The sequence below is a fragment of the Pollachius pollachius genome (assembly GCF_949987615.1).
Source record: "Pollachius pollachius genome assembly, chromosome: 2".
In the NCBI taxonomy this organism is placed as follows: Eukaryota; Metazoa; Chordata; class Actinopteri; order Gadiformes; family Gadidae; genus Pollachius; species Pollachius pollachius.
This window is the reverse complement of record NC_136935.1, coordinates 20,045,384-20,071,669: the sequence shown is the minus strand read 5'-3', so window position 1 is coordinate 20,071,669 and position 26,286 is coordinate 20,045,384. Positions and strand designations below refer to the sequence as shown.

General features: G+C 42.8%; 1 protein-coding gene across 1 annotated transcript in view; it reads left to right on the top strand.

Annotated features, from left to right (window-relative positions):
* The window catches only part of arid5b (AT-rich interaction domain 5B), a gene marked incomplete at its 5' end in the record, with an annotated part of 70,903 nt that overhangs the window by 21,590 nt on the left and 23,027 nt on the right, over positions 1-26,286 (top strand). Inside the window, one exon of the mRNA XM_079728992.1 lies at positions 8,786-9,022. Coding sequence (XP_079585118.1) covers positions 8,786-9,022 — 237 coding nt within the window. The remainder of the gene's footprint in view (positions 1-8,785; positions 9,023-26,286) is intronic.

Sequence of the window (26,286 nt, the reverse complement as noted above, 5' to 3'; positions counted from 1 at the left end):
ATCATGTTTCCTCTTTGGGCTAGCGGCCCACGCCCTCAGAAACCACTCTGGGTTGATAATGGGGCCTGGGGCTTTGAGGAAACACACACGGCAACTTTGATCTGGAATGACATGTCATTCTTTCGCCTGACCCAATTCCCAATCTCCTGATAAGATGTTTTTTTCCCCCTCCCTCTTCTTTCCCTCGAACCTTCTTGTGGAATTTGTTCAAATTGGAACTGGCTGTTCCATTAAAGATACATTTAAGGGCAATGCGTCATTTGTTTTATTCTGATGGAGGAGGAGCTTATGTTTGCACAAATACAACAACTGTTGCCTGCCTTACGACCAGCTAAGGACACCAATTTAATAAAGTACAAGCTGGACACCTTTCCTGTTTGTCCTGCTTCCTTTTTCCTTCCCCTCGGTTTCTTTCACTGGATCTCTCTGGGTCTCCGGCTCTGAATATATCTCTGGGTGTGACAAGTGCTGCTGTCCCAGCTCCCAATGGTCCCAGCTCCTAGTGTCCCAGTGGTCCCAGCTCCTAGTTTCCCAGTGGTCCCAGCTCCTAGTGTCCCAGTGGTCCAAGCTCCCAGTCGTCCCAGCTCCTAGTGTCCCCCTCCTAGTGTCCCAGCTGGGCCTTATCGTGTCGCTCTGGGATCTGTGTCTAATGAAAGTGTCCGTCCTATCATCCGTTTCATCCTTACCTGTGTGTGAAATTAATTTAGCCTTGGTTAGTATAGAGTTAGCGGCGGGCTTGTTGTTGAAACTTTAAAAAACGAGAAGAAAGAAAAACAAAAAAATAAGGTGGGGAACATGAACCTGATGTAATATTTAAACCGTGTGATGTTTGTGTTCCTTTCAGTCGCTGCCAGAGCAGTTTGGTTCTTTTCATTTTTTCCCCCGCGTTTTTCTTCTGTAGCTCCGCTCTGCTTGACTTCACAGAGAGCAGATTCACTGCCCTTCAAAAACACACACACCAGCAGTTGGCCATTAGTCAATGCCTAGCTCTGGAGCAGAAAGCGAATCTGTCACAACGCAATGGGAGAACAGCATGTTGATTGTCAGCGCTGCTTTCAACAAACCAGTGTGTTGCTCATCTTTAGTTACAGGCCCGGCTGTATTGGCTCTAGCCGCCCGCCTATGACCCCGAGGTAATCATATTTCAGCTCTGCTATGCAAAAAAAACGGCGCCAAATTCCCCACACAGCACAAACAATATCTTAATATCGAACGAGACCGCGCTAGGCCCGGGGGGGGCGCTCCGATAGCTCCTTTATAATGAGCCTCTTAAATGTTGTTTGTTGCTATTGTTGCTGTGTGTCATATAGTAAAGGGAACCAATTTGGGCTTTTGAATCATTTGGTGATGTTTAACAGGAGCTGTTAAATGCAAAGTTTTCAATCTGGCAATCAATAAAGCAGGCAGCTGACTCTGGCCCTGTGCCAGATGCATTAGGCCCGCTGGAGACGGTTGCTAGGGAGCGCAGGCTGCTTGGGGCAAAGAATGTTTAATGTAATAGAATCACATAAATCAACCGCAGGAAAGTGCTTGTGTTTTCTCTTCTCCTTCTTCTCCTTCTCCTTCTCCTTCCTCTATTCGTCTCTGTTCCTTCTCCTCTGCCATCAGCGCTGCTGTGCTGTGAAATAACTAAACCATTGGATATGGGCGTGCGCTGGTGGAAATATGCTGTTGTGCTTTCATGTTTACGACCTCGACAACCGCAGAAATATGGCAGACGGAATTTAAAGGAAAGTCGAGTTGCATTTTGCTTATGAATGTACCGACTTGTTTTTCCCCAATCCGTACAATATATGTTCACGCCAGCGCAGCCACGTGCAATATTATTCAGTCCTGATTTTTTTCCAGGCTTCATAGCTGTGTGTCCTCAATTTCCGTGTGCTGCACACTCGATTAAATGAGACGAAAAATTATAGTAAGCAATATTTTTTTTCTTCTTCTTTAAAAGCCTGCTGCCCCACCCCAACTGAAATGAAGGAGGCACTTTGCTGCTTGACCATAATTAAGAACAGGAGCCAACATGCATTGCTCTCTCTCTCGGCTTCCCTCCCTCCCTTCTCTCTCCCTCTTTCTCTCTCTGCCTGTATAGTTTCAATAGAACATTTCCTCTGGGTTCTTGTGCCCTTTTGTGGGAAGATGATTCCCCCCTCCCCCCCCATTCCACATACACTCTTAAAGCGTTTGCAACACACAGGACATGCTTTGTGTACGTCAAAGCCCTGATATCTCTTCAGCTCTCTTGTGTAGGTGCGTGCACGGCCCGGGGGCATGCATACGCACGGCCTAGTGGTTGATATTATGGGCAGAGGAAAGACGAGTCCATGGCCGTGAGTGATGTAGTGTTGGTGACTGACTGCTGGCTGCTGTCGTTGGACTCATTTGCAGACACAGCGTGTTATGTTGCGGGGTTCTGTCGGATGAATGTGAATAGGCTTTAAACCACGGGCTCCCTTTGAACAGAACACGCTCACACAGCCCCAGTAGTGACACAACACACAAGCACTTTTCTCCTGCTTTATTTATCTTTTGAGTGATTTATTTCAATGTTTCTTTTTGGGTTAAACACACATGCGCACAACTTTCGAATTGGGAAAATGCTGCCTTTCAATTTTTGCTTTAATTTTGTCTTATCCCGTCATAGACATCCACAGCACGATTAAACCATGAATCACCCATCGTCAAGTGGTTTGTTCTCACTTGCAGACGCCTTGGGCTCTCTCTGCTCCCCCCCTCCCCCGTCCTACGCCTCATTTACATTCAGTGTCATTGACAGATGCTGTTTGTGTTTATATTAGGTCAGCTTTTAATAACATGAAACCAATATCCTCATCAAATCGTATGCCTGCTGCTTCTTATGTAGCCGGCGTCTCAGACGGTGTCCTGTGTCCTAGTGCCAACCCAGGGAGAGCGAGAGGGGCGGGAGAGAGAGATGGATGGGAGATGTGTTATATGTTATGAGAGAGAGTCTAAATGAAAACAGGGCAACCTCTCTCAGATCAATACAGAGCACAGGAGCCTTGAGGATGGAGAGAGAATATCAAACAGCCGTCTTTTCCTTTCTTTCTCACTCTCTCTCTTTATCACACACACACACACACACACACACACACACACACACACACACACACGCACACACACACACACACACACACACGCATGTGCACACACACACACACACACACGCACACACACACACACACACACAAACACACAACTCTATTCCTGCCTTCTCCTCTTTTCCTCCTCTTTTCCTGCAACATATACCCTAACTACCTCTCTCTCTCTCTCTCTGTCTGTCTCTCTCTAACTCTCTCTTTTATTTTAAATATAACCATATAAATAAATAAAACAAAGAAAGAAAGAACGACAGGGAGGGAAAAAAAAGAAACAATATGAATTCGACATTATTGGCTGTGGGTTACTTACTTCACCATTTTCTGCCAGCCCTAAAGAAGCAGCCAGGGGGAAGTTGTAGCATTCGGCATCCAGGCAGATAATGTGGAAACGTTGACAACAGCACATTTCAGCCCAGCCAGTGATTTAAGAATGACAGCGGGCGACAGAGACCAGGACTCTCATATTTTCTCCCTCTGGTTTTTTGCTACTATTCTGTGAAACAGTGAAACAGTCAGCGCCTGAGATCCGTGGTCAGAGTTCATGGCCTAATGATTGTTTCTTAGGCTCTGTTTGAAGGAAGAGATACAGTGAATATCAATGAATACAGTTGTCTTTGGTTGTTTTCCACCAGAGCCTGGCTCTATTATATCTTCAACGTGGACATTTAGAAGTGTACTAGAAGAATCCAGTGGAATTGACACACATTTGCTGAACAAACACCTCAATTGTCATTCAGCCTTTCACCTGTTCTAGAAAATAACTATCAATGATATATTTTATCTTCTTAATGTTGAGCCGTTTGCAATGTAAACCAAAGTCATAATGAATATGTTTCAGCATGTGGCATATTGTGAGATTTATGTAATAGACTGTAGATAAACACATACCACATAGTCAAATGTTCAATGTGTATAATTACACAAAACCCTCTCGCTTTTGTGTGTGTGTGTGTGTGTATGTGTGTGTGTGTGTGTGTGTGTGTGTGTGTGTGTGTGTGTGTGTGTGTGTGTGTGTGTGTGTGTGTGTGTGTGTGTGTGTTTGTGTGTGAGTGTGTGTAATTAATAGTATGCCTGATCTGCACTAGGAGTGGAACTTTTGTCTGGGCACGACTTACCTCTGTATCCGTAATATGGTCATTAAACTCTTCTTCCTGGTGTTGTTCCTGTTGGAAAAACATGGGGGGATTAACGTGTTCTATTCCAAATGGACGTTTCTCCCTGGCCCCTATGCTCTGGTGATGCCTCGCCCTGTTCCTCCACAGAAGAATGGCGTGAATGTATGTGACTATGGTCGCAATATTAGATTAGATGTTTAACTTGTTTTCCTCGTGACCGCCGGCTCACTACTGTACACAACGCTGGCAACAGAACGAGTTCAGCGTTTGTGGGCTTCATGTGTCTTCAAGCCCACCGCCAGAGAATTGTTCCGAATAATGGTCTTATTTTGGTTTAACTGTGAGGAGACAAGTAAAAAAAAAAAGCAGGCAGAAAAGAAAGCAGTGCGGCATTGTGTTGTGAAATGCAGTGTAAGCAGGTCAGCTCAGCAGCAGTGGGCTTCTCTTTTTCGCTCTCATCGCATTGTGCCTCCTTTTCCCCTGCTGTCAAGGTATTGATCAGACAATAGTGAGACACAGATAAGATAAGTCTGCCTGGACTTTATATATAAGATATTACAGATGTTGTAAAAAATACAACCTGGAGAATAACCAGGCTAAAAATAGAAATAGAAGGTGAGAGAATTGATGCAGAATATTAAGGGTATTATAGATGTGTAGGAATCTGCTGCAAATAGTTGTTAACTGCTACTGCTTTCTTCGGACAGCCTTCCCTTTTCTCGTATTATTATTATTTAGTGTCTGAACTTCATTGTGTTTCCAGCAATGGCCTCAATGGTACTAACCTCAGCTGTCCAGTAAGGGGTTTATGACCCCTGACAACGTTGTAGTTTATGAGGTCAGCAGCTTTTACAACACACAGCCCTCCAAAATAATCTGCCACTACCACAGCTGTTTGATCAACTCACTGTGTGTACCGCTGTCCCCCTGAGGGGATGTGCAAGGGAGAACATCAGAGAGAGAGAGAGAGTGGGAGAGAGAGGGGGAGAGAGAAAGAGACACACAGAGAGGGAGCGAGAGAGAGAGAGAGAGAGAGGGAGGGGGGGAGAGAGAGAGAGGAAGGGGGAGAGAGAGAGAGGTCATATGAATAAGCAGAATACAAGAAGTAAATTGAAAGAAGGGGGGCCGGGGGGAGGATATGCAAGAAATGCATGGAATGGAAGACATGTCGGAAACAGAGAGGAAGAGAGGAATACTTATGCAAAGGTAGAATCGCCCTTATTTTGGAAAGGTCAAAGCTACATAAGCCAGTATGTTCCCTTTTAAAGCCAGCATAACTCGCTGTGTGCGTGTACATGACACGCAGAAAAAAGCTCCATTGAGGACGTTATATCACAAACAGAGCCTCACACACAGAGCAACATCCAACAAGGTGACTGGGTCCCAGAGCTGCCGACTCACTGTCACACACATTAGCCTGCTGGCATAAAACACACACACACACACACACAAACACACGCGCGCGCGCACGCACGCATGCACGCACACATACACACACACACACACACACACACACACACACACACACACACACACACACACACACACACACACACACACACACACATCCTCGTATAGATACACTTCACGGGCTGAAGTACTTGCAGCTGGCTGTGGGACACACACACATTCACATGTGCAATGCACAGATTCAGAACAGTTATTAATGCCCTTCAGGCGCTCTCTCTACCTACAGCCTAATCAAGAGAAACTCTGTGAAGGACGAGAGAGAGGTAGAGAGAAAGAGAGAGAGGGAGAGGGAGAGGGAGAGGGAGATAGAGAGCAGGTTAGACTATGACTTACAATACAATTATTACAATTCCTGACATTTTGAAAGAAGCCCCCTGTTGTCTCTGAGCTGTGATTGCATACGTCAACTGCCGCATTCTTTGATGAATGTGCAGCCAAACGTGTTTGTGTGTGTCTTGGTGTAAGTGTGTGCACTTAATGATGTATCTAAACTTGAACGCCATTGAGTTTCAATCATTCTCTTTTAAAGTGGCATAGTAGTGGACCTAATGACTTTACTTAGCACTGAATACATCCATAGCTAGCCAGCTATTAAGGGTCACTTACCTGGCTCAGAGTCCTGGCACATTTTAATTGGACGCAAAGGCATGACCTCAATGACATATGCCTGCGACTCATTTAGTTCATAATAATAAAGAATAAAATCAGCACTTTTCTTTTTCATTGTATATTTTTAATACAATGTTGCATTAACAAAGAATATATCCTACAATTCATTCATTTATTCTCAAACCCTCCATTCTTTAATTGACTTGTTACATGAGTTCTTGAGTCAAAACAATAGAGAAATAGTGCACACTGAAACAATGGAACATATCCTTCTTCCTCTGTGCTGCAGCGGTCTGTAAGCATTGTTTGCCTGTGCTCAGCAGTAGTTTGACCTGGTTACGTGGATACATTGGATCAGACTGGAGTGCGTGTCCCTCTCCCCATCACAAGTTTACCGTGAGCAGATTCCACACGTAGCAGGAGCATTCTGGATGGTTTCAAGATGCGGCCTCCCAGCACTCACAGGGACCCAATTAGACTGACCTTTAAAGCTAACTAAGCATGCAGTGAGAGGATTACTTCCTACATTCCTACCATTCCAATGCAAATATCAGAGGATGTTTTGTGTTCATCAGCTACAACTCTATTCCAGTATTTATGGGATGTTTTATATCGTATCACAAATGGTGTCATAAAATGATCACGTTGTGTTGAATCAGAAATGATGGCAGATGTCATGTCTTTATTAGCCATCGTATATTTCATCATGCTAAGCTATTTGCAGATTTCTTAACCTTCGTTCAAATCATTTAACAAATCTACACACTTGTATCTTCAATAATATCCAAATGGATAACCCTAACCCTAACCCTAACCCCAAACACACACACACACACACACACACACACACACACACACACACACACACAGACACACACACACACACACACACACACACACACACACACACACACACACACACACACACACACACACACACACACACACACATAACCATGCACACACACAAACACACACACACACACACACACACACACACACACACAGACACACACACACACACACACACACACACACACACACACACACACACACACACACACACACACACACACACACATAACCATGCACACACACAAACACACACACACACACACACACACACACACACACACACACACACACACACACACACACACACACACACCAGCAGTGCAGGGCAATACATTTGACCTTTCAGATTCTTCAGTTCAGTTAATTTTACATTTCTACATTTTTAGCAATGCTTTGCGCTTTTCATTCAACTGTGACTTTATTTGTTTCCAACCATTTACATTTCTTAAATGGTGTGCATGTTTACATTGTTTACTCCATTTAGACTTTTGAACTTTTGTTCACTTGATTTAAGCCATTTAACGTTTCTTTATGTCTTAATCTATGTGCCTTTATTAAAAAATATTTTCAACCTCACTTTGTACTACAGCACTCACCACATTTTCTGCAGGAAATGTGTTTTCTAGTTCACACTATTGTTGGATTATAAGGTTATTTCAACAAGGTCAGTATTCTTTGCATAATCCCTGGGCTTTGGATACCATCTCACACCACAAACACACACACACACACACACACACACACGCACACACACACACACACACACACACGCACACACAAACACACCTACACACAGGATTCCATGCCTCACCTTGAACCGCTTGTTAAAGCGTGTCCCACTAACTTGTGAGATCTTAGACTTTGCCTTGACATTTCATCTCTAACCCCCTTTTCCTTTTAAAGGCAATGCATAGCTTTCACTCCCCGAGCATGCAGTGCTATTATCTACTAAGTGGGCATTAACGGCTCCATTCTATCCAATTCTATGAGCCCGTGCTGGTGCTGAGAATTGGGAGGATGTGAGAGTGAATCTAAATGTCTCCTAAAGCTTTATTGGAAACGGAACGGCGGTCTCAGATGCTGTCCTTTCAACTCTGCCGAGCCTTTACCTGACTCTGCTTGGCGGAGAGCAGGGTCTCTGTGAGGGCTCAAAGAGGTGTGAATGTCTTGATTCGCCGTCCCCCTTAGAGATGGGTGTTACCATTAGAGACAATTGTGATATCCGATGTAAAACAATAAATAAAAATAAACCCAAAATAAACCCAGATCGTTTGGGCGTCGAAGGATCTTGTTTGCCTCAGGGGTGTGAGTCAGGAGACGGTGCAAACACAAAAGCCTTTTCCTCTCGCTACAGTATATATTTGGCTCCCTAGTTACGATGACAACCGAAAAACGGATGTTGGAACCAAACAGCTTACAAACGCAGTCAATCCAATTAAAATGTTGGTGAGAGTGTTGGAAGTTAGTGCTAAATAAAAACCAACACTTTATTTGCTTTACTTCTGCTAATGTGTGACCACATATTTGTAAATGGTTGTAGGGATTTGAGTCTCAGACGTGCCAAACGGTTTCCGCTGGTGTTAATTTGTTCCGCTCTCCCCTTTTTCTTGCTCTCCCCAGGCCAAGAGGAGGATGGGAGCAAGGTCCTGGTCCTCAGCTACCCCCAGTACTGCCGCTACCGCTCGGTCCTGGCCCGGCTCCGGGACCAGCCCTCCTCGTCCGGGCTGCTGGTGGACCACACCGTGCTGGCGCTTGGCGGGATCGCCGCCCTGGGGGGCGACACCAGAGTCCTCTACTGCCGGGACACCTTCGAGCACCCGGTGCTGCTGCAGAACGAGAGCATCTGTGACGAGTTCGGTGAGTGATCGTCTTTTGTTGTCCTTGGTGGTGTTAGCATCGTAGCCGGTGCAGACCAAAACAAAGTGAGGTGAACGCGGCCCCTGGTGTGCGGTTCATATGCCAATTTGTCCCGTTTTCGCACATCCTCTGAGATTGGTATGCTCTGCGAGTGAAGCGCGGGAATGCCCATCCACGGTAACATTGCTGTGAAACGGCGACAACAAATGCAATGGCCACAACCGTAGTATACCTAGCTTCCCTGGTGTTCTTAAAGATCTCCTATTATACTACTTTTCTGGTCTTAATTTCTTATTAATGACTCCTATAGAGCAACCTGACACGAATCACAGCACAAAAAACTATGTAGATTTTCGGGAAACTCTTCCTCTCATCTGGGCGCTTTCAGCATTCTCTGTCAACACTCGGCTTTGTCCTTCTCTGCCCCCTCGCCCCCCTCCTGCCAACCCCACTCCGTTGTGATTGGTTACCTTCCGGAAGAGCATGTTGCAGCATTACCATACATGGAAATTCCGGATTGTTCTACGTAGATAAATCCCGGAAATTTGAACAAGTGAATCGCGACCGGCGTCCCTAGTGTTTAGCGCTCTGCACAGCCACCCCAGACGGTCAGCAGGGAATAATTTTAAATGCATGTACATCATTATTTGACACTTTAGTATGGTTCAACATGACTATAAATCATTATAACAACGTTTGTAGGTCATAAAAGTCAAAAAAGCATAATAGGTGCTCTTTAAAGTCCTTGGTGCCCTTAGTTGGCCGAGCTAACTGCCCTAGCATCCTTATCTTTGTTTTGTGTCCTCCTCACTCTTTGTCGAATGACAGCTGGGTAATTAAGCTTTATTAAGTGTTCTTACTTAGTTATTTGTTGTTGTGTAGCTGCTAGCTGAAGTTAATACATGTGTGGAGTTACAACACACTCCTCTGTTTAACTAAAGAAAAAAAACTAAAATAGGCAAACAACAATCTATCAGTGCTTGGATAATGAAGGATGATAATTGGAATTTGCTTCGTTGATGATACAAAGAAAACACCATTGTCTCATAAATCAAACATTTTAGGAGCTGTGTTCTAAACGCAAAGATTGTAGTACAACATCTTTCTTCTGACATTTCCGAAAGCATGAGTAATTGATGCATCTATTCTCATTTATGGCTGGTGTACTACTTCATTACATGAGTAGCTAACAGTATGCACCAGTAGTCTGGGTGTGATGGCATGTGCAAAGTTGCAGTGTCACGTGAGAAGTGTAGTCCTGGGACACAGTTGAGTGCAGTGAGCCCAATAATTTTCATGACTTTAGAAGTATATTTAACATTAATTAAATGTTCAATGTTTGACAGGTATGACATTTAAGTCCTAACCTTAAAGGTCATAAACGTAAAAGGAGAAACAGTTATTTTAATTGTGCTAAATCAATATATTATTCACTGCTACGATTTTTTCACACTTGCAATTCTCAGGCTGTTGTTCAAAGAGATTATTATTCAGAGATCTCTTTTGTTCTTTGCCTTTATTTCATTTGACACTCTTTGTTTGCGGTCTAACCCTCTTATCTCTTGGCTCAACGGTTGACAAGCCAAAAAACACTTTAAGTCCTCTGAGTAGAACAGCATAGACTCTCGATCAATGCTGCTTTAATTGAATTAATTATAGCCTGAAATTGGATTCAGTACAGTACTTGATAATTGCCAAACATTTGCAATAAAAGATTTTCCAATATGGTAATTTAATTCCAGTTCACCTCATTCCGTTTCTCCCCCCAAAGAGGACCGCTTTGTTTATTGTCACAACGACGAGTGACGACCACTCAGACCGGCGAGTTGGGCTAATGAAAAGCATTCTGTGGTACAAGTGAGGAATTTGAAAGTGCTGGAACATGTCCGTCTGCCGTTCACAATGCCTTAACTGTATGTCATAAATCCCCAAATGTTATCAACGCCGAGCCGTGGCCAAACAATGGAACGATGTGATTCATCGCGCTTTGTATTTCCCCTCTGCTCAATAGGCTTTTTGTTTAACAGCAAATTTCACATTCATAGTAATGGCTGCTCTGGTCAAAAGTAATTGTTTTTCTCTTCCTGCAAATTTGCCAGGAGGTAATTGCGTTTTTTAAGAGCGGCAGAGGTGAGAGCAAAAAGGGAAAACTGTTTAAGGCATTGGAAAAATACGTTATGAATAGCAACACTAACATCCTGTGGCTGCCATTGCTCATTCATTTTGGCACTTTGGCGTGTTTTGCCTTTCCTTTGTGAGTTTAAGCTAAAGGTTTACTTGTAGCGCTGAGGGGGGAGCTATATATGTTGTGTTTTTTGGTTTTTCTACCGCGGCGACCAACAGTTCAGCGTTATTCACTTAAGGGGGGTTTAGCCGATCTGAATTAAGCATATTTTCCCTGGCATGCGTAGCTGCTATGTTCTGATTGGCCTCGGAACAACAGAGGTCAATAATAAGAGCCCTGGCTCTGAGAAGAAACCCAAGGTCTCTCTGTTCCCATCGTGAATGCAAAAATAACACATGCACAAGCACTCATACACACACACACACACACAAAGAGAGAGAGAGCTTGAGAGAGAGAGCTTGAGAGAGAGAGAGAGAGAGCTTGAGAGAGAGAGAGAGAGAGAGAGAGAGAGAGAGAGAGAGAGAGAGACAGAGAGAGAGAGAGAGAGAGAGAGAGAGAGAGAGAGAGAGAGAGAGAGAGAGACCATAAAGTCCCTCGCCCTCGACAGGCCCCTAATGTAAAAGCAACTTTGAAATTCCATATTAAACCCACCTCTACTGAGCTAAATACCAAGCACATTGAACGAGTGAGCGGGAATAATAAACAGCTGTAAAATAAAAGGAGCTTTAAATGGTCCCGGGGAGTGATTTCAGGGATGTTCCTACGCTTCACTCAATGCTAATTCTGACCTTTTGGATTCAGCCAAATCTGCTGTGGCAGCTCTAATGGCCGTCCTCGCCGCTCAGCTAATTCATGAAAGTGTGTCAGGTTACCTCCGGGGGAGGGGGGGGGGGGGGCAGAAGACCGTCGAGCTGGGGGGATGACTCAAGGGTTAGGAAAAAAACGGATTATTGCATCAATGATTTGTGGGTAGGTCTGTTTTCAGAGTTTGGGGAGAAGCATTTTTATTTATGAACTTAAGGATTTCATCCCACTGTTATTTGGTTTTGATCGTATCATTTAGTGAGGGCTTTTGAACACATGCTGGGCACAAAATTATGTTCTGAGTGGAAAATTAGTATTTGCAGCATGTTTTGTTTGTATTATTTAGTATTTTTCCGTTACATTGGTATTCTTTGGCTCAGCCAAAGCCTAGTTTTTACTGTTACTTACTATTACCATCAGATTGTGTAAAAGTGGCTCTTATGTCTTGACATTTGCAGTTTCCGCCATTTATTTTAACAGTCTGAGCCTTATCTTAACCTGAAATAACATCCTTTGTGTTGTGTCAACACCCATGACCTTTTGTTATGGTTATAACATGTATATTTAAAAAACAAAACACTAAAACCTCTGATATTGGGTCACAGGATAGTATCTAATTTGGAGTGTGATATTGTTGTTCCTCCCTTCAGTTTAGCTTCATCCGTCCACACCTGTTTTTTATACCAGATTTGCGTCTCATTTTGCCCATAGTGAATCATTTCATCAGATGAATTCCCCAACCACGTTGTTTATATATACCACAAAAACGGACACAAAATGTAACCCGTCAACTGGGAGCGGAAGTTGGCTGGGACAATATACTCTGAGCCACACACACACACACATGCACGCACACACATTCAGCTAAGACGTTATGGACACAACTACAGCCAGTCAATATTTGCTGGATGTGTGGGAGATAGTATGACTCACAGACTTTGAATGGCACATATTGGCACAAATCAAAGATTAGTGAATGAGATAATAGTCAGTCGACACTAGATACGACATACCAGAACAGTGTTTATGTAGCGTGCTGTAATTCCAAAGCATTTCCTGACTTTGCTCTGTGACATAAATCCTTTGTGCTGTTTTGTATTCTTAAGTGATAGAATGCTGATAAATGGTTTTGTTGTTCCATGAGAATTTGGCAAGGCTTCCCTATATGCTGTATATATATATATATATATATATATATACATATATATATATATATATATATACATATATATATATATATATATATATAACAGTTTAGGGAGTTAGGAATGAAAAAGGACAAGAATCAGAAACTGTGCATGTTTTGGAGAGAATAAAACAATGACAAATATCCTTATGCTGACCTTCCCTTCCCCTCCCCTCCCCTCTCCTCCCTCCCCCGCTGCAGTAACCCAACACCCCTTGTGTGCATATTGCTTAAATCAACAGTATTTGGAAAGTTAGTGAGGCAATCTCGTTCGAGGCAGAGCACTTGAGAGCTGGATTTTGTACTTTTCCTCCTCTCTATTTTTTCTCTCTGCCCTCTCTTCCTGTCTCTCTCTCTCTCTCTCTCTCTCTCTCTCTCTCTCTCTCTCTCTCTCTCTCTCTCTCTTCTCTCTCATGTGTCCTACATTCTGTGTTCTCATTCCTTGGCAGGGGAACCGTATAGTTTATGTACAGCTAAGTGTTTTTTGTTTGAAAGATCTCTCTGCTTGGAGCTCTTTTGATGTTTATTAGAAAAGAGCATTTTCAGTGGAATCCTTTGGAATCCTTTTTTTTGTAATCCTTGAGGGCGGGTTGATGCTGACAAAAGAAACCTAAAGAGATTTATTACTTCAATATATTAACGCTAACCAGATGTAGCCATCATAAACAGCATTTCTCTTTTTCCCTCATCTATTTTTATAATGTTGTGCGTGCCAGGGTTTTTGTTTCTCTGTCTTTGCTCATACTTGTGTGTGTGTGTGTGTGTGTGTGTGTGTGTGTGTGTGTGTGTGTGTGTATGTGTGTGTGTGTGTGTGTGTGTGTGTGTGTGTGTGTGTGTGTGTGTCCGTGTGTGTGTGTGCTTTCTGCATACCTGTGGGCACATGTAAAAACGGTTTGTGTACAAAGCTAAATGAGGTTAAAGTCAAGATGGGGGGGGGGGGGGCACACAAGCAAGACAAACAAATGACTAGAATGTAAACACGGTAAAGGCAGTAAGCTGATATTTGTCTTTTCGCCATTGCTGATTTATTAATATATCTTTTGTGTATTTTTGTGCGTGGGTGAAGCTAATGCTGATATCCATTAAGGAGCAAGAGACACTTTCGCAGCTCTTTTGGTTTTGTCTATTTATTTATTTTTCCGTAGCTTGGAAACCTTTCCTTGAGGGTTGTGTTATTGCTTAGCATTGTATTTTAACTCATTGTCTGCTCCTCATTTGGTTTCTGTTTCCTTCAATATGAAAAAGAGATTGACTGAAATATATGCCAGATACCCCTGCATTGGGGGGGGGGTATCTCTGATGATTTTCATCAGTAGACTGCTCTCTAAGCCCCCATGTGATCCCCTCTGCCTTGCGGAGTTGTGTTTGCTATCACACCTTCCCTGCGTCTTTCATTACCCATATGTCACAAAATACACACACACTAACACTTAAACGGGTAAAGGAGCCATTTGATACATAAAGGTTAATCATAACACAAATAACACATGGATAGCTATTGTCTGGGCAGTTTCTTCAAATACATCCCTCCCTGTAGGATATCACATGCACATGTGACATGTTTGGATATCTGTATAATCTGGACGGAGGATCATATTTGTACAATACAAGCAGCTTGTTCTGACTGTTCTTGGAAACACATGTCCACACACACTACATGTTTGGTATCCTACTTGATGTGTGTGATATGGGAATACTTTGGTAAAAAGCGTGGTTTGGTTCCTTCCTTTTACTCAAATGCAAACTGTGTGCACCGTTGCTGAAAAATGAACTATTTTTTAGTTTCTATCTTACCAGTAGCATTAGTATTAACATGTTGCGGAAAAGTCAGGCCAAAAGGATCTCTCCTATCATCCCTATTATGTCATCCACCACAGACCCGCAGCAGAACCAGTGCGTTGCTGCCTCACTATTTTTAGCCGATAGAGGACAAGGAGATAGGTGATGAGCTATAGGCCAGTGCGTGGACCTGATGTTATTAATAATACCCTGTTCTCCGAAGAGAGCCCTACAGAGATATCTGTTTCAGATGTTTCATTAGCGGAGAGATGGACAGGAAACACAGTTCACTCTCACCATTACACAGCAGCCCTTAGCGGCTTGTAAAATGCAAAGTACTCCATATTTTGTTGACATAGTCTGTACATTTTCTTCTTCTTTTCTAAGGATGCAAATGTAAGTATGTGTTTACATTTACATTGAGCGATTTGGCAGATGCTTTCATCCAAATGTCAGATTTGTTATGTTTTGATGACCAATGGGATCTACCAGGGTTTTGTGCTAATACACTGTGACCATGATTACAGAATGAGTCAAATTATATACGCAAATCATTGATTGTTAAAAAGAAAGATTAAAGTAGTTAGCTGAAAATCCCTATCTGGAAGAGTTATCTTTCTCAGAACAATGTCTTGGTAATATTAATAAGTGACTTTGCGCCTTGACTTGGCAGATGGCCATGTCTGACTTACTTCTGCTCACTACGCCACACTCACTACAGACCTCAGGAACAGAACTGTAAACACTACACCGCTATACGCGAACAAATCATGATTCCCATACCATATGCACTATGCATTTCTAACCTGCAGTTCAGCTCCTTTTAGTCCCAGAGACGGGGATGTACAGCGATTAAGGCATGGCCCTTTGTTGGGAATGCTTGGAGCCTGGGTTCTGGCATGTGTGACTCATCATCCTATGTGTGTTTGTTTTTGAACAAAGCATTGAAGTCCGCCCTGTGCCAGGGTAGCTCATACTCAGAGGCTGAGCATGGAGCCCTTCTACCAGGCTGCTGATTTGAGTGGCAGACAAAGGGGAACTAAGTGTTGACATTGGTATGCGTGTAGCGGCTTGTTTTGGGTTTGCCTTCCTTGAAAACGGGGGGTTTATGTGTTACCTTGGAACGATCATAAATTACATTTTGCCACTTAAGTTAAATAGGACAACAGACAAGAGTGCTGCTCATGCATCATGTTCAGGGGAAAAGTTGTAAAATAGCTATTATGAAACAAACAATGAAAAATAACAAAATAAAGCATTTTAGCATTTAGCCTTTCTATATTGATGGAACAGGATAATGTGTAGACCATTAACAGCTTGTTGTTGATCTATTTCCATGTAATGGATGCATCACTGTTTAAAAGCAAAACAACAAAGATTCTGAAATGCATGAACCAATAAACCAGATCAAAACAGAAGAAGCCAATTATGCACCCTAAAATATATATCTATTTTTTGTTTTTAGAAAAATTGTTATTATTTTTAATCTCCATCGTTAAATGCTCGTTAGGCTTTTGTGTGAATGACTGGATGAGGGTTTGTTGGCCAACCAAATCCCATCAACTGTAACTGGAGCATGATTTATTAGAATACATATGTTTTATTGATTTATGGGCTCCTTGTTTATACAGGCATTCATTTATTTATAGGTCGATGCTGTGATTTGTTTTCTTTCCTCTGCGTAATGAATAGGATCAGCCTTGAAGCTTATCCACTTGTTCCCCCTCAACTCTGTCTCTCTCTCTCTGTCTCTCTCTCCCTGCTCTATCTTTCCTTCTTTTGCCCTCTTCTCGCGCTCTCTTTCTTTTGCTCTCTCTCAACTCTCTCATAACTCCTCTCTTTCTCTCTACCCTTTTCCTCTCTCTCTCTCTCTCTCTCTCTGTCTCTCTCTCTATTTCTCTCTGTATATGCATTCAGCTATCATTCAGGTAATACAAGCAAAATTGTATATAAAATTGGCTCTTTAAGATGGGAGATTGATTTTGCTCTTAATGAGTTACAAAGAGATATTTCTGACGGATTTAAACTCTGATACCAATTTGTAACTTGACTGTAGCCTGCTTTAAGCATGCGTTTTAAACATGATGTAACCTTGACGCTGTTTTTCAGTTGGCCCAAGGGAGGGCCACATTGATTGAAATGGGGACACAGCACTTTGACATATTTCATTTAATTTTAAAATGAAACTGCTTCTTCATTTTTTGTCTACTTACTGCTGATACTTCATATTCACGCTGACGGCATGCACTCAGCATGTGTACTTTTGACAGATAATCAACAGCTTATTATATAGGTTGTGGCTTTCATCAGGCAGCCCATGTTCATGTTACATTCAGTGTTTGACAGGGTGCACAAATATAGCACCGTTAAGTTACACTGATGGCAAGCCCTTGAAAAAACAGGACCACCTTTTTTGGATCAAGTTTCTGTCAATCGCCTCTACAGTCGCTCTGTGCAGTCTGGTGTCTTGTTTATTTTAGCTTCTTTGCTTGCTATTAGTTCCTTAAATGCGCCTCATAAAAACACTTGTGCAAAAACAATGTAGAATCGTTTATCTTCTGTTGCTCCGGCACATACAGTCGACGTTCACATGCCGAGGTTCACACCTCTGTGGAAACACACTCACACACAGCTCCACAAATCCCAACGAGGATGATTTCATAATCCACGGCAATAATAAACTTCTTTGAACAGTTTAATTGGCTCTTCCTGGAATGGCTGCGCTCCGCTTCATTTGATCTGATGAAAGAGTAATGTTGCGTCGTCCCCGGGGGAGCGAGTACAAAGGCACACAAATAATGAATTAAGAGCACTAGCCATTACTTTCTATTTCTCCCAATCGCCGCCACAATGAACGCAGAGACACAGAGCTTTTTACACGCATTCATGCCCTGACTAGCTTTAATGTTCAACGGCTAATTACATTTATTAAGCTTGTTTTGCAGTTAAACAAAGATTCCCCCTTCCTCTCTCTGCCTTCCAGTGGACTGCAGTATCCAGGGGTTAGGGTTTAAGATGATATTTCAATTAGAAACGCTGCGGCCATTTTGAATGTAGAGCAGAAGTGTGCGCACAGGGTTAAAGAAACCAGGGACATGATGCGGTATCTTAGGATATAGTTCAACATGTCTGTATGGAATGCAAATCATTCTCACCCCAATGCTTATGGTGCATGTTAATAAGAAACAGTAGTAGGTTATGCTAAACCCACGGAGGAGAAATATGTAAAATTGAAACTGAAAAAGTCCTGATCGTAGGGGTGAATGTCATATTTCTCCTGCGGTGGAATATTAATAATGACAGCTTGAATAAAGCGTACACTGTCCTGGTATTGCCAGAGAAAAATGTGCTCATTACCAGGACACGGCGATCTCTCTGTCTTTGTTGCCCTCACAGACAGACACACACACAGACACAACGACACACAGCCACACGCACACACACACAAACACACACATGCACAAACACTTGTACTTTACAGAAGACACTCCACTTGCTAATTGTATTTCTGACAACTCACTTGTCTCAGCGTCACCCTGAGGCCAAAGACATCACTCTTCTGAACAACATTTGCTTAAACATGAACACTACACACACACACACACACACACACACACACACACACACACACACACGCACACACACACAAGCACACAAGCACACACACATACACACACATGCCACTTATGTAGGCATGCATGCACAAATACACAAACACACACAGACAAACATACACACTTTACTTTACTCATGTACGCAAACATTTGAAAAAAACCCAAGTGGAATACATAGAAAATAATTCTGGGAATTGAAGCCAAATTAAAAATGTCTGGAGTACTAGTCATTTTCTTTTTTTTTTATCTCCTGGTAAACACATACACACTCGTCGGGCTTGTCTCCATGGCAACAGCAGTGGGTGCGTGCCCGGCCCACTGTTTTGATAGCTGCTGCTGATGATGATTGATAATTACTAGTTGACTGGTGGTGTCCTCGTTCCTCACTAACATATGGCGGGGGCCGCCCTTCCTCATGCCTCTGCCTAATTGTTCCCCTTTTCTGATAATAGCTTTTTAATGTCTCGTTTTGTTGCAAACATAGAGCAATGTATTTTATTTATTTTCTCCAACACCACCACCACCCCGTTTGTAATTACATCTGCTCTGACAGTTTTTAGAAGACAGCAAGGGGAAATAGACGTGAAAAATGGGAGCGGAGAGAGAAAGAAAAATGAGAGAGAGGTGAGAGAGAGAGGATAGGAGGGGGAGGTGAAGAAATCGAATTGATTTGGCATTAAATTTATGTTCCCCTCCCTATACAATGGTTGAGTTAATTTGACAGATTATGAGGACACGGGAAAAGAGCAGCAGTTTTTCTAACAGTGTAGTCGCATATTACAATTCACAACATCTGTTAATTGCCAATCAGTGTGACTTTAATGTAAGTCTGCAAATCAGTGTTCCCTTCATTATCTGTAGGGAGAAAATTGTAAAATGCATACAACCTGCTATTTAGAGGCAATTGGAAGCAATCTCTTTATATTCACACCAGAGGACACTCAGTGAGTGAATTACTTCCTGGTAACAGAGTTGATGTGTGCTGCCCTACTTACTGGGCCAGGCATTGTCTCCCAGCAGTATCATCCCTACACAGAACATGCAAAATAGCCACTTTGAAGAACGGATATGGAAGAATATATTATGGAAGAAGATCTTGATCAGACTACATCTATACAAAATTAGACCTCAACTGTGATGCAAAACCTTTTATTGGTGAAAAACTTTATAGACATATCTTTGAGCATTTAACGTACTAAAATGCCTTAAATACATTCAATTCATTTGTTTGGTCAAGAGATAATTATAATATTGAATATTCACTACTGATGGGTCGGTCGCGAATGATTTGGTCTGAACGAACGAATCCCGAAGGTGAACGACGAGAACTGATCCCCAAAACAAGAGAACTGACTCTTTTTTAAACATATAACAAAAACATGGTCATGTAAATAAAATATACAAACGACCAGAGCTTTGTCTCCCTGCGACCTTATATTGATTGAGTCTAAAACTTTCTCATAGATTCAGCCAATGAGAGTACTACAGCTGGTAGCAATCGCGTTACCATGGCCCATGGGTAAACAAATGATAAGGCACCGCCACACAAGTTAAATAACGATCGCTGTAGGCTTCAATATCATGCAAGCAATTTAAGTTTTCTTTTTATTCTTTTCTACATTACAATTGCATGCTTTAATAAAGTATTGTTTTTACCTACCATTACGAGTCTCGTTTGGTCTACTAGGGAATTCGCACAATGGTGCTCCACTGCTTGATAGCGCTTCTTGGAAGACGCCATTTAATTCTTACTCCATCCCATTGTGTATTAAGGATATTTATGAAAAAAAGGCACGTATGTGCTTCATATATATGCTTAATGTTTACACTGGGCAATTTCGCCAGAACATTAGAAAGTAGTAGGCTACATGCATGTAGATTAACATTTATTCCATCATTACCGATTCCCTGTCAAATGACGTAACAGACCATCTGACTTAACGAACAAATCAATCGAACGAATTGTGGTAGTGAACGGAACTGAAAAAACTGATTCCCGCAAAAGAATCGTTTTGCGCATCCCTAATTCACCATGTCAATGACCTTTTCGAAAAAACAATGTAATATATTTCCCAACTTTCTATCTACATCTCACATATTTTCTCCTGCAATGTGGATTTTTTTACCTCATTAAGGACCTCTTTATGACACTAGTGTACATGTGATAGCATCTTACACACATCAGTTCCAAATGGGCAGGACAAAGGGCATCCTCTTCATCCCATTGGTCCATTGTCGTCATGATTGACGCACTTGTAGTAGCTGGGTACAGGACACACTCTCCTGGAGTCATTTCTATTCGGGGCTTCAGAATTAGTTAGGTCTGCCACAGGCTACAGCCCAACACACACACACACACACACACACACACACACACACACACACACACACACAGACACACACACACACACACACACACACACACACACACACACACACACACACACACACACTGTGAGGAGGATAATGATGCATTCAGACACAGCTGTCAGTAAACCAGCAGAGGGAATGGTCTTTGAGGGGAAATAAAAGGCTGATTCCAAGGGGCTGTATTGCGCCACTTTTTGTCAAATAAAATCATAGGCTAGGAAACGCATCACAATGGAGCAGGATGGCTGATCCACCTAATTCATTTTTTTCTAAAAAGCAGTGGCGGGGATCTTGTAGAATGAATAAATAAAGATGGAATCCAGCTCACACGGCGCCCGGCCTGTGTTGCAGGATATTGTAATGAGTGCTTGTGTACTCATGTATGCTTCAGACTACAAGCCAGGATAGGCAGTGTACAGTGGTCCACATGTTGGCAGTAGCACAGAGGAGCAGCTTGTGTTCTTCAAAAAGTGCCCCCAAAAGCACCTGCTCTCCCTGGCCCGGTCCCGTGACCGCTATGGCACTACACACACACTGGTCCGCTCCGCTACACACACTGGTCCGCTCCGCTACACACACTGGTCCGCTCCGCTACACACACACCGCGTCCGCTGGAATGAAATAAGAATTGAAAACATTCCATAAGTCTTTCATCTATGTCTCCGTTCTGAAATAAATCCAATGAGTGTTATTCTGCAGTCAGGCGGTGGTGGGCCGTAGAACTGACTTCCAGCTCCGCTCAAACCCACATGGGAGGGGGCAAGGCGGGGGGTAGGGGTATTAATATTGAAAAATATACGGTTTAAAACAAAAAAACATTTGCAGCTTCACGTTAAAGTCTGTGTTTATTCTGTATTTTACCATCACATTGAATGTGAGGCTGTCTCTCCGAACTGAGGCCCTCAGCTATGAATCTATTTAAACATTCATGGGTAGAGAGAGAGAGAGAGAGAGAGAGAGAGAGAGCGAGAGAGAGAGAGAGAGAGAGAGAGAGATAGAGAGAGAGAGAGAGAGAGAGAGAGAGAGAGAGAGAGAGAGAGAGAGGTTCTTTGGATGCTGGGTGACACCTGTGGTTGCTGTGAGTGTTGGTTTAGTGAACAGCCCTGTCTAATCCCTCCATTGTGCCCTTGACACATCTTTAATAGCCTTGTACCAGAGTCGTTTCAGCTTGTGTGTCAGGGGCCTCCAATACAGGTCCTCTCTCTCAAACCAACCCAACACTGTTCATAATCTCTGAACTTGCACACACACTTTTGATATGTAGTATATATACTCATAGCTATCTTTTGCCCCGTCACTCTTTTTCTCTTTCTCTTTCTTTCTTCCTCCAAAGCCTCTGGGGTCATTAATTCCTGTTCTCTTCTTCAGTATTCCTGACTTTCCATGTCTGATTTCTGTGTCTATTCGATTACTGCACCTTTTCTTCTTCCCCCAAATAGCTTCTCAGCGTGTGTGTATTTGTATCTGCGTGTGAGGTTATGTGAGTGTGTGTATTTGTGTGCGCGGGTGCGTTTGCTTTTTGATGTGTGTTTGATTGTGTGTGTGTGTGTGTGTGTGTGTGTGTGTGTGTGTGTGCGTGTGTTTGTATGTTTTTATGTGTGTGGTTTCCAAACATTTTCCCAAAAAGAAACGCCCTTCCCCTGCTTAAAAAACAAGAGTCAACCCCATTCCTCATTGGCTTCACAACAACTCATTAAAATACCTGCCTGCTGTATTAGCTGCTGCGCTCATCAATAGACATAGTAGTTCTTTGTCCTCCGAGGCTGCAGCTAACCTGTACTATTCCACATTCAGGGAAATGTTTTCAAAGCAATTTGTTTTTTAGTTTACTTTTTATTTTTTAGTCTGTTGAATTATTCCAAATTAATCCAAAGTGAATCATCGCAGGCAATCAAAGCGATCCACTGTGGTTTAAGATGAGTAATACATCTATTGGTCCCTCTCTCCTCCATCCACATGCCCACCCTCTCTGTGGGGACACCATGCATAACTTTTGGTATGATTTCGCTGACGGAAGGTATGAGAATTATTGAGTTATTTGTATTCATTTTCTTTGGTTGCTGTCAGTGTCTGATAGAGAGAGAGAGCTGTGGCCAGTGTGTGTGTGTGTGTGTGTGTGTTTGTATGAGTGTGTGTGTGTGTGTGTGTGTGTGTGTGTGTGTGTGTGTGTGTGTGTGTGTGTGTGTGTGTGTGTGTGTGTGTGCATGAGGTAGACAGTCACTCACTCATCTGTCAGACGTGACAATGTTGGAGTAATGAGCACACAGAAAGGGATACGTGTTATAGCTGTTCACACACCCCGGTTATTCATGCAAACGTCTTTCTTTCTGTTTTTTAAGCTTTTAAAAATAGATGTCCTGTGATAAAATTGTGCTGAGACAGGTAAGAACAGAGCGACCTCACCATGGAAGATAAAAGGTTTGAAATATAGATATTTCATGTCGCTGCACGTTTTTTGGGTGAATAGTTTGGCGGTTATACTGTAATGTTTTTCCTCTGAAAAGAGCCACCACACGGCGTAATTATAACCCGCGGACATGGACTTGGCTACTGCTTGAGATCCTTGAGTCCTTGTGCCAGCCCACCGAGCAAGACGAGGAATTAGCCCTTCAGTCCCAGTTTGAACTCTGACCCCATTATTGTCAAACTGAGTTCAAACCGGTAAGCTGACATTTGAACAGGCAGGAGAGGTACAAAAATGATGGGGGGTCGTCCACTGTTTAACCCACCCTAAATAAAGGAAAAGGGAATGGTCTTTATTAAGAGAGAGTTGAGAAAATCTAACACAGGGAAAGCACGGTTGGCCAACCATCGGTTTCCATTCCACGGTCATACTGATACCGTATTAAATGAAAAGATAGTCATTCTGGAAATGTTGCTATTTCCACACCAAGGATTCAAAGTAATTCTTTCATCCGCATTCCTCGGAGGGCAACTGCTAATTTGTGTGTGGTTGTGAAATTGGTTTCAGTCGAACACAGCCGTCTCTCTACACCTGATGCTGCAGCTATGTACTCTGCTGTTATTATGTGTCATTATGCGCTGCGCTGCGCACTGAAATCTGTTTTTAGTGATCATTCAGACTTACTGGCAAAGGTTTTGATTATCCTTTTAAGTGAACAAGCTTACACTGTCGAGTTGAGCTGCGGTGAAAATAAAATCAGCCAGCTCCAAGGAGAAAATGAGCGTCAGCAGCACGGCTTTGTGAGCACAATCCAGGGCCAGCTATTATCATTCAATTGATTTTTTGGATTCAGTTTTATAATGAATCAAGTTCTCATAAAATCCTACGTCATTTCAAGGACGTTTATCTTTTTGCACGGCGATCGTTTCCTCTTAAGTTATGTGTTGTTCAGTCGATGACCATAACATTGTTTTAATGTCGCCGAGTGTGTATACGTTCTTAATAGACTGCGATCATCGTCCACGACATCAGAGCCGGGGAGCGCTACGTACATATTAGCTCCCCTCTCTCTCCTAGGGCACCCATCAGCTGGGCTGTCAGGGCCCGCTTGATGTGTGTCTCCCTCTCTTTCCCGCCCCTCAGCCAATCAGAGCCCTCCTCTCCGGGCCCCCCGTGGCGGCACGCTGTTGATTCATCCGGCAGTCGGGAGGCCTTCTGAAAACAGTCTCTAATGACTTTTTCATTATCATTGACATCAACCGAATGGTAATGAAGTAGCTCTTACCAGGGCGCAGGTTTTAATTGAATCCATGAATAAAAGAGGGAAATAATGTAGGGAGGGAGAGAGAGAGAGATAGGGGGCGGGCAAGGGGGAGAGAGACTCAGACGAGGTTACGCCGCGGAGAGCTGTATGCTGCTGGAGCGCTGAGGGCAGCGGGGTGAATCAAAGAGATCATGTTGTCAGGTAAAGTCATTGTGACTTCCATGGTTGTTGGGTTTAGCCCGGCGACAAGATATGATGGATTCGCCTCACAGGTAATAATCCCAACACGTGCGCGCGCGTGTCTGTCTTTGAGTGTGTGTGTATATTTGGGCGTGTGTGTATGTTAGTGTGTGTGTGTGTGTGTGTGTGTGTGTGTGTGTGTGTGTGTGTGTGTGTGTGTGTGTATGCGTGTGTGTGCGTGTGTGTGCGTGTGTGTGCGTGTGTGTGTGTGTGTGTGTGTGTGTGTGTGTGTGTGTGTGTTGCGTGCCTCTGTGTTGACAAATGCGCAAAGGTCTTGTCATTCTCCTTACGTGTATACATATAAATGTGTATGTGTGTGTGAGAAGAAATTTGTGTGTGTGTGTATGTGTGCGTGTATATGTGACTGTGTGTGTTTGTGTTTGTGACATGCCCGCTTGTGCTGAGCAAGGCACGGATCATCTGGTCACTGTAAGACAGGTCAGTGACCCAGATCAGCCCAGATCGGCCCGGAGTTGCCACAACAGAAAGACCAAAATAATAAGAGTATTAGTAATAAGAGTAGTAATAATCATCAACATCAACATCCTTGCTGGCGTTGGCGTGGTCATAATAATAACAATAATATAAATAATAACTATGATAACAATACAGCTCAATAGGGATGGGTCTTTAGTGTGATCGACAGCCTTCCCTGTGTACCATCCCACCCTTCCTACTTATTGTATGTTGTACATCCTGGCACTTAATGTACACACTTATTATATGTTGTACTTAGTTGTAGTACTTTGTTGCATCTTATCCTAGCTATCTTTATTGTGCATGGGAAATGGCTTAACCTAGTGATTGTTAGTGCTTGCTTCACTTGGTTCTATGAACATCTCTACTGTACCGACAGAGATACATTGTTTCACCTTTTTCTGACAAATGTACTTATTGTAAGTTACTATGGATAAAAGCGTATGCTAAATGCCCTTAATGTAAATGTATATGTACCACTATGTTGGCTTAAGGACACCCAAGCCAATGTGTTTATATATCGTTCAGCATGTGTGTTAAACAGTGAAGAGGACTTCTGCCCTATGTCAGCCATCAGTGGACAAACTCAAGTATGATCACCTGCTCCGCTGGGTTTGTGTGCATTATGTGTGGTTATGTTTGTTATCAGTGTACTTGAACACTGGTGGTATTTATCAGTGTATACTTAGGATCCTATCAGGTGTTCATAGCACTGTTGAGTTTCCTAGCGAGCAGGGAAGTGAGTCCCAGCCGGCCGGGCTGGTATTTAAATTCAAAGGGGATAGCAAGGTGATAACAGATGATCTATGGCTTCCAATTCAAAGGTTATTTAAAGGCGACGAGGGAGATGACCATTTAGATCATAAGAAACATATATATTACCATATGCATTCGCTCCAATGTAGAGTTTGGAGTTACCTTCTATTTGACATTTCAATTCATCCAAAGGAATGCGATTCAGCCAACGCGTCAATATTCCCTATTGATTTTCCCGGCTGAAT